Below are 8,737 nucleotides of genomic sequence, written 5' to 3' on the forward strand. Positions count from 1 at the left end.
CTTGCTGTTGCTGCTGCTGCTGCTGTTTTAAAACCTCTGCTGCTGCTGCTGCTGTTTTAAAACCTCTGCTGCTGCTGCTGCTCGTGTGTGTTGCTGTTGCTGCAGATTGACGGAGACGAAGATGACGATGACGCGGTTTGTTGCTGCTGCTGCTGCTGCTGCTGCTGCCTCTGTCGCAATAGGTTGCTGCTGCTGCTGCTGTCGTAATCTGTTGCTGCTGCTGCTGTCGCTGCAGCAACGCCCGAAGCCGGAGAAGTCGTCCTTCCTGCTGCAGCTGTTTTGACTGCTTTTGTTGCAGTTGATAGCGTTGCCTCGGCTGCTGCTGCTGCTCTTGCTGCCGCTGCTGTTGTTGCTGCTGCTGCTGCTGTTGCTACTGCCGCCGCCACGGCTTCTTTTCCTGCTGCCGACTATGCTTTTGCTCTGTTCCCAGGTTTAATGCTGCTGCTATTGCTGCTGCTGCTGCTAGTTTTGTTGCTGCTGCTGTTGCTGGCGCTGCTGCTATTGCTGTTGCTGCTGTTGCTGCTGTTATTGCTGCTGCTGCTGCTGCTGCTGCTGTGCTGCAGCCACACGCCGTAAACCCCATGGAACTGGCCTCTCGCTTGGAAGAGCTGCGCGAAGACAACGAGAAGCAGCAGCAGCAGCAGCAGCAGCAGCAGCAGCAGGAGCAAGAGTTCAAAGAGAGACGCAAGAAACACTACAACGAATTCCAGCAAAGCAAATTGCTGCTGCAGTCTCTGCAAGATGAAGATGATGACTAATTGCTGCTGCTGCTGCTGCTGCTGCAGCGGCAGCGGGGGCGTTAACTAGCTAGGCTATTGACTAGCTAACTTATGGCTTGCTGAGCTAGCTGCTGCTGCCGCTGCTGCTGCTGCTGCTGCTGCTTGGTTAGCTGCTAGCTAGCTAGGTTGCCAGCGAGCTACCTGGCTGGCCAGTTGGCTAGCTAGCTAGCTGCAGCATTTGGCTAGTTCGCTAGCACCAGGCAAAAGGCTGCAAGGGCTAGTTAGCTAGCCAGCTAGCTAGCCAGCTAGCTAGCCAGCTAGCTATCCCGCTAGCTAGCCAACTAGCTGGCTATCCAGCTGGCAAGGTAGCCAGCTAGCTAGCCTCTTAGGTGGCCTGCCAGCCAGTTGGCCAGCCAGCGAGATAGCTGGCCAGCTAGCCAGCTAGCCAGCTAGCCAGCAAGCTAGCTAGCCAGCTAGCTGGCCAGCTAGCTGGTTAGCTAGCTAGCTAGCTAGCTAGCCACGCTGGGCAGCAAGATGCTGGCTAGCTGGCTGGCTGGCTGTGTGCAGCCGGCGGCTTTTCTTTCTGTTTGCCTTCTCACCAGGCCAACTGCCTGGCTTGTGTCAGCTAGCTAGCTAGCTAGCTAGCCGGCTAGCTAGCTGCCTAGCTAGCCAGCTAGCTGGCCAGCTAGCTAGCTAGCCAGCTAGCTAGCTAGCTACTGGCCAAGGCGCCACCTCACAGGAGAGTCTGTGGTGTCTTGCTAACGCAGTGTACGGACATTAGTGCTCTGGCGAGCCGCCAGAAAGCTAGCTAACTAGCCAATAGCTAGCTAGCTAGCTAGCCAGCTAGCTAGCGAGCCAATAGCTAGCCAGCTAGCCAGCTAGCTAGCTAGCTAGCCAATAGCTAGCTAGCTGGCTAGCTTGCCAGATAGCTAGCTAGCTTGCTAGCTAGCTAGCTGGCTAACTAGCCAGCTAGCTGGCGGGCTACTTGGCTAGCTAGCAAGCTAGCTAGCTGGCTAGCTGGGCTGGCGGCTTGCGGACTCATCGGCTAGCTAGCTAGTTTGCTAGCTAGCTGGCAGCTGGCTAGCTAGCTGGCTAGCTAGCTGGCTGGCTAGCCGGCTAGCTAGCCAACTAGCTAGCTGGCTAGCTAACTGGCTAACTAGTTGGCTGGCTAGCTAGCTGACTGCTTTGCCCATTTTCTGCTTTTTACGTGCCCTGGGGGTGAAGCCTTGGAAGGCTGGGGTTTAAGGGTTTAGGGTTTAGGGTTTGCAGACGGGCTAGGGTTTAGGGCTTAGTAGGGGGTGAGTCTGCTAGGGTTTAGAGAGTGAGGGTTTGCCTAGGGTTTAGGGTTTGAGGGTTTAGGCTCTGAGCTTCGCTGTGTAGCAGCAGCAACTGCTGGCGTGCTTCTCCAAACCCTAAACCCTAATTTGTAGCTCTTGAGGCTCTTCGCTGCTAGTCGGGACAAACGCTGGGGTGCAGCAGCACAAGTTGCTGGCTCCCCGCTGCTGCTGCTGCAGCAGGCGCTGCTGCAGCTGCTGCTGCAGCTGCACTTCCTGCTGCTGCTCAAAATGCTGCTGCTACTGTTGTGCTGCATTAAACCACCTGCAGGAGCAAGCGACCCCAAAAGCAGCAGCAGCTGCCGCTGCTGCTGCTGCCTCAGCAGCAAGTGCAGCAGCAGGAGCAGCAGCAGCGAGGAAAGGCAGGTAAGGCAGATGACTAGCTGGAGACACAAGGCGAATTGAGAGGCTACAGACAACGAGGGTTTAGGGTTTAGGGTTTAGAGTTTAGGGTATAGGGTTTAGGCGGTGAGTTGTTTCCTGCTGTTGGCGTTGGGTGGTGGAATGACGACGTTTTGCCTGTAGGCGGCAGCAGCAGCTGCTGCAGCGGTGGCAGCAGCAGCAGCAGCAGCAGCAGCAGCAGCAGCAGGAGGCGGAGAAAGAGCAGCAGCGGGGGAATAAGCAAATAAACTTCTTCTATTTTCGCTAACCAAAAACCCTCCTTGAATGTCTGTCAAAGTTGCCCGGAGGTTTACAATGCGGCGTTCAATATCGAGCTCCATGGGGTCGCAGCTGCTGCTGCTGTTCCAGCTGCTGCTGCAGCTCTTGCTGCTGCTGCTGCTGCTGCGGCTGCTGCGGCTGCGGCTCCCCAGAGACCAGCCCAGCCCGCTCGACAGCGGCAGCCGGCGGCTCACGCTGCTGCTGCAGCGCAGCGCAGCAAGCAGGTCCTCCGCCTTCCTGCAAGAAAAGCAGCAGCAGCAGCAGCAGCAGCAGCGGTAGCAGCAGCAGCAGCAGCGGCCGCAACTGGCAGACATGCAAAGCAGCAGCAGCCAGAGCAACAGCAGAAGAAACAAACGCAAAAGAAATCAGAGACACGGCTTGGCAGCTGCATAGCAAAAGATATAAGCTGCAGCAGCTGCAGCAGCAGCAGCAGCAGCAGCAGCAGCTCACTGCAGCTCCTGTTCTGCTGCTTGCGTGTCTCTAACAACGCATGCATCGAAGCCTCTGCGGACGCAGGCGAGGGTTTCCACAGAAAGTTCTTTTTTGTCTCTGAGCTGGAGCTGCTGCAGCTGCTGCTGCTGCCGCTGCTGCCGCTGCTGCTGCTGCTGCTGCTGCTTGCCTTTGGACGCAGGGGAGGTGCGGCTGCTGTGGCGGTAAGAGTAAAAGTCGTTGCTGCGCATGGGGATGATTACATCAGTTTGCTTCTGCCGCGGCTGCTGCTGCTGCTGCTGCTGCTGCTGCTGCTGCACGCAACTGTGGTGTTGGTTGTGGGGTGTATGTACACTTGGCGATGGCTTTCTCGTGGCCAGCTGCGTCTCCACTTGCGGACTTTTATTAATTTTATTTTTTTCCTTTTCTGTTTTATCGGCGTTGAGCTCCTTCGCTAGCTGCCTGCTTTCTGCTGCTGCTGCTGCTGCTGCCGTTGCTGCTGCTGCTGCTGTGCTGAGGGCATCGTTTTGCAGCTCTTGAAAGCCCCCACTGTCTGCTGCTGCTTTGTAAGCAGCAAGGGGACTATAAAACTCATTAATAGACTCCAAAGGAGAATTCAGAGAGTCTAAAGGCCCCTGCTGCGTCTCGCTGCAGAGGCCGCTGTGGGGAGAGAAGGCAGCAGCGCCTTTGCCAGTCGAGGGGGTGGCGCGGGACAAGGTCTCGTCTTTCTGCTGCTGCTGCTGCTGCTGCTGCTGCAGCGGGAGGGAGCTGCACGCGGGGGCCGCGGTGAGCCGCACCGCCCTTCTCTTGGAGTGCATGCAACCCATCTTGAGGGTTTAGACAAAAAAGAATTTAAAAAACAAGAAGAGCCTCTTTGGCAAAAGAAATGCCAATTAAACTCAGATCGCGGAAAGCGCAGTCGACCGAAAGTGGAATGACACAAGAAAAGGCCGTGGAAGCCGACAGCTCCCTGACGCCACCGAGGAATTAAAAAACTTGAAAAATAAAATAAAGAAAAAGACAAACAGGAAAAGATGAGATGCAAAATGAAGAAAGAAAGAAGTGAAAGTGGAACGGCGAACGCGCGAGGCGCCGGAGCATCCGAATTGCGCGTACACCTGAAACCTGCGGGGGCGAAGAATTAAACTCAGTCAATTTCTGAACATTACCTGCAAACTAAAGGTATTTTGGAGGAGTTTTGAGAAAAGAAAGCCCCAAATGAAGGACTTTTAGAGGAGTTTTGAGCAGAGAAAGCCCCTCTTTGGCCAGCTCTCCACTGCCTGACCACTGGTCACTCCGCGGTGACTGCGCCGGCGCTGCTGCAGCTCCGAAGACACCCGAGCTCGCCGGGCCGTTCCAACGGGAAAGCTGAATTAAATTTAATTTAAAAATATAAATTTATCTTTTTAATTTCACATTTCAGCTAATTTCAAAAAAATACTGGAAAACTGCCGCGCTTTTGAACTGTTCCTGCCTCCTGCTGCTGCTGCAGACTGACACCTCACCTTTGCGTGCCGCGGAGTTCAATTGAAGGCGAAACAGCTTCAATTTACACTTTATTTAATTTAAATTAAGTAAATAATTCGTATTTCATAAAAATGAAAGTAAAAAATTTCATTTATCCCTCTCGATTTCGCATTTTTATGGTTTCCGAATTGCGCCTATCATCGCCCCCGGCGCTGCAGTTCAGGTTTTGCAGCTTTTCCTTTTGCTGCTCTCCGCTACCTTCGTCATTTAAAGAAAACAATTAAATTAATTCAAACAAATAAAAAGATGTCATTTGTTTTCTTTTGAATAAATTAAATTAAATTAAATTGAAACTAAGACAATTAAAACAAAAAAGAAAAGAATGAGAGGAGCTGCTGGCGGAGCCCCTTGGCTCTGCAAAAGAATTAAGTTGAATTTTGCTTTCAAAGGGTTTCTTTTATTTTTGAATCTTTAATCTAAAGAATTCTTTTTTGTTTCTCTTTGTTCCTCTCTACCTGCTGCTCTTCCGAACGGTTTAGGGTTTAGGGTTTGCTGCAGCACTTAGGGTTTAGGGTTTGCTGCAGCAGTTCAGGGTCTAGGGTTTGCTGCTGCAGTTCAAGTTTTAGGGTTTGCTGCAGCAGTTTAGGACTTAGGGCTTGCTGCAGCGAAGTGCAGCAAACGGCATTCAGGTGTATGTACACCTCGCGCAGTTCTGCTGCCACCGTTGTTTTCATTTTCGACATTTTCAAATTTGCTGCTGCTGCTGCTGCTGCAGAGAATTATTTCTGCTTCTTAAAGCTAAAAAAGCTCTGCTGCTGCTATTCATTTCAACTTTTATTTCCATTAAAATTAACTTCTGCAGCCCGCTGCTGTCCCCCGTGCTGCTGCTGCTGCCCCTGACCTGCAGCAGCAAAATGTCAAGAACTCTCAAGATAAATAAATCTGCGTCTTTGCTGCTGTCGCTGCTGCGCTGTTCCCCGCTGCTCCATACAGCCCCAAGCAGGTGTCGAGACGCCCCAAGTCCCTCTCACTGCTTTTGCAAAAACTTTCGTTTTTTTATTTTTAATTTCCCTCATTTCCATTTGCTGCTGCTGCTGCCCTTCTGGGCGCCCCGCTGGAGCGCCCAGAAGGGCAGCAGCAGCAGAAGCACCGACAGCAGCAGCAACAGCAGCAGCACAGAGCCGAAGTTGGATGTGAGACACGGCACCCATGGATGGGCTCCCACGGGGCTTATTCGACTTCTAAAGAGCTAAAAAGGAACAAAACCTCATTAATCGTTCAAAATGATCCGTGAAAACCAGCTTACTGCAGCTTTCTTCCAAGTTTAGAGAAACTTGAATTCCCACTGTGCTGCCGGCCGTGTGCAGACGATCCGCGCAGATCCAAAAGCCTACCTTTGATCCCACTAACAAGAAAACGGTCCAAATATTCCAAAAAGGTGCAAATTTGAATCTTCTTAAGGTTCAAAGTGAAGGGGGAGGGGCCGTTGGGATAGAGTTGAGGTGCACGTACACTCCAGCGCCGCTGCCGCCACTCGCCCGCGACACACCCCCGATCCTCCCGGAAACTGCGGATTAAAATCAAAAATGAATTAACAAAAGGACAAAAAAAGGAATTTGATGGTTTTTGAAGTCAAAAAGTTTTATTTTCGCCTTCAAATCTGGTCAAAGGACGCCTCCGAGGGCTGCATGCAGCCATGAGCGCAGGCGAACGCAAACAACCCGAAGTGGTAAGGGGCTTTCTTTAGCGCTACTTAGTGGAAATAAACTGAAATGCCCTTTTCCTCTCAAACCCTAAACCCTAAACCCAAACCCCTAATCCCGAGAGCCTAAACCCTGCTGCTCCCCCTAAGTTCTAACCTCTGCGCTTACTGCAGCTTTCCAGACCGCCGCACCGGAGCCAAAAGAACTTCACAACGGCCTGCATCCCCCAAACCCTAAACCATAAACCCTAAACCATAAACCCTAAACCCTCGTGGTAAACCCTAAACCCTTCTTGTCGCTGTTTGCCGGATGGGCCCCTCCCGCTTCTCCGTTCGACTCTCTCCGACGCTGGGGCGGGACCCTCGGCCGGCGCGCCTGCTGCAAACCCTAAACCCTAAACCCTAAACCCTAAACCCTCCGCCCAGCCGCACATGTTCTTGCACAGCCCCAAACCCCCGCTCGCGCGAGGTGTACGTACACCTCAATGCTGACAGACACTCCAACAGACGCCGCTGCTGCGGCAGCTTCTTCTGAGGGTTCTTGCGAGCTTTTGGGGGAGTTCGGCGCTTTCGGGTAAACCCTAAACCCTAAACCCTAAACCCTAAACCCTACGCCGTAGGTCCGCGGCTGTAAACCCTAGGTCTCACCGCCCTGTTGCGAAACCCTAAACCCTTCTCTAAGCTTGCCGCAGTTTAGGGGGTCCCTGCTGCCCTGTGAGCGTGGAATAAGGATAGCCTAAACCCTGATTTAGGGTTTAGGGTTTAGGGTTTGAGGGTTTAGTGTTGAGGGTTTGTGACATGGCGCAGGTGGTGGCTGCAGGGGCTGTTGGGGGTTCTTTCCTTTGTCTCCCTCTTAGCAAAGCGTTGGCGGGTAAACCCTAAACCCTAAACCCTAAACCCTTGCTCCTAGAGTCTACGCCGCAGCCTCTGGTTCCTGCTGCAGAGAGAACTGCCAACCCAAACCCCAAACCCTAAACCCTAAACCCTAAACCCTTGCGATCTCTCAGGAAAGACCCAGACGGCCGTGGAAGGTTTTCTTGTTCGACTGTTCTAAACAGGCCTCGGGCGCCTTCTTCATTCACATATGTGGGTGCTTAGGGTTTAGGGTTTAGGGTTTAGGATTTAGGGTTTGGGGTGTGGGGTTTAGGAACTAGGGTTTTGCGCGGGGCTTGTCGTCTAGGATTTAGGGCAGAGCTCTAATGCGTAGGGTTTGAGAGCTAGCTTTAGGGGCTCAGGGATGAGGGTTTAGGGTTTAGGGTTTAGGGTTTAGGGTTTAGGGTTTAGGGTTTGCGTTTGTGCAGTGAACCTGGGCGGAGCGGGTCTGATGGCCACAATGCTTGAAGAAGATGTTTGTATTTGGTATTGGATAAACATAATGGTGGATACAACTCTGGGTAAACCCTAAACCCTAAACCCTAGCCTCTAAACCCTAAACCCTAAACCCTACTTAGCACTAGCTGTTTTCGCCATACGTGGACGGCGGTTTGCATCCATAGCCTAGACGCCTAGAATTAGCGCGAAGCATTTGAAGGGATTCAGGGTTTAGGGTTTAGGGTTTAGGGTTTAGGGTTTAGGGTTTGTGGTTTTGTTGTTTCAGGCGTTTATGTCCAGTACATGCTGCTTCGAGGCGCGCGCCGCCTTTTTAAGGGCGCGAAATGCCTGGTGGGTCTGAGGGTTTAGGGTGTCAGCTTGAGGGTTTAGGGTTTAGGGTTTAGGGTTTAGGGTTTAGCGCTTAAGGATTCAGAGCGTAGGGTTTAAGTAGCAGAAAACGAGGGGGCTTCGAGCCCCAGGCGCCCGAAGCGCGCGTGGCGCTCTGGAAACCCTAAACCCTAGCGCTTGAACCCCAGCCCCCAAACCCTAAACCCTAAACCCTAATTTGTGGTTTGCAGGAGTACGGCTCCTACGGCTCCCCCCCCCGCTGGTCTGCCTGTCTGTCCCAAGCCCTTTCTTGGCAGGCCTTTTGTCTCTTCATGAAGATCTTCGCAAGTGCCTTTATGTTGGCTTTGCAAGAGCCCCTAGGCGAGCTAGGGTTTAGGGTTTAGGGTTTAGGGTTTAGGGTTTGGAGCTTGGGGTTCAGGGGTGGGTGGGGACTGCTAGGGTTTGGGGGCGGCGCAGGGGAGGACTAGGCCGGCTTGTGCGATAAACCCTCAGCAGCTGCTGCTAGGGTTTAGGGTTTAAGGTTTAGGGTTTAGGGTTTAGGGTTTGTGGCCAGGGTGTTTACGATAAATCCTGAAAGACAGCCACGGGGTATTGTTTGCGTTGTGTGTGCTGCTGCAGTTTTTATCGGCAGTTCCCTGCTGTAAACCCTAAACCCTAAACCCTAGGAGCACCTGAAGTCGCTTGAACAGCAAAGGTGTTCGCAGAGGGCAGCAGAAACGGGCGCAGCATCTACAGGGTTTAGGGTTTAGGGTTTAGGGTTTGGAGCT

At 52.7% G+C, this 8,737-nt stretch overlaps 3 protein-coding genes across 3 annotated transcripts in view; 2 read left to right on the forward strand and 1 right to left on the reverse strand.

The window, feature by feature from the left end:
* Window positions 1-121: 121 nt before the first annotated feature.
* Window positions 122-758, forward strand: ETH_00005305 (protein phosphatase inhibitor 2, putative; the record flags this gene model as incomplete). Its single annotated transcript, XM_013372452.1, has 2 exons — window positions 122-135; window positions 431-758. 2 exons carry the CDS (start codon window positions 122-124, stop codon window positions 756-758), a joined length of 342 nt encoding a protein of 113 aa, XP_013227906.1.
* Window positions 759-2,514: 1,756 nt separating this feature from the next.
* ETH_00005310 (uncharacterized protein) lies at window positions 2,515-3,969 on the reverse strand (the record flags this gene model as incomplete). Its single annotated transcript, XM_013372453.1, has 2 exons — window positions 2,515-2,950; window positions 3,164-3,969. The coding sequence occupies 2 exons, from the start codon at window positions 3,967-3,969 to the stop codon at window positions 2,515-2,517; spliced, it is 1,242 nt and encodes a 413-aa protein (XP_013227907.1).
* A 2,774-nt stretch (window positions 3,970-6,743) lies between these two features.
* The window catches only part of ETH_00005315 (uncharacterized protein), a gene marked incomplete at both ends in the record, with an annotated part of 2,856 nt that continues 862 nt past the window's right edge, over window positions 6,744-8,737 (forward strand). Inside the window, 5 exons of the mRNA XM_013372454.1 lie at window positions 6,744-6,782; window positions 7,119-7,182; window positions 7,613-7,705; window positions 7,909-7,973; window positions 8,201-8,340. Of these exons, the coding sequence (XP_013227908.1) occupies window positions 6,744-6,782; window positions 7,119-7,182; window positions 7,613-7,705; window positions 7,909-7,973; window positions 8,201-8,340 (401 nt within the window). The remainder of the gene's footprint in view (window positions 6,783-7,118; window positions 7,183-7,612; window positions 7,706-7,908; window positions 7,974-8,200; window positions 8,341-8,737) is intronic.

The sequence above is a fragment of the Eimeria tenella genome, genomic scaffold (genome assembly GCF_000499545.2).
Source record: "Eimeria tenella Houghton genomic scaffold, Eth_scaff1, whole genome shotgun sequence".
In the NCBI taxonomy this organism is placed as follows: domain Eukaryota; phylum Apicomplexa; class Conoidasida; order Eucoccidiorida; family Eimeriidae; genus Eimeria; species Eimeria tenella.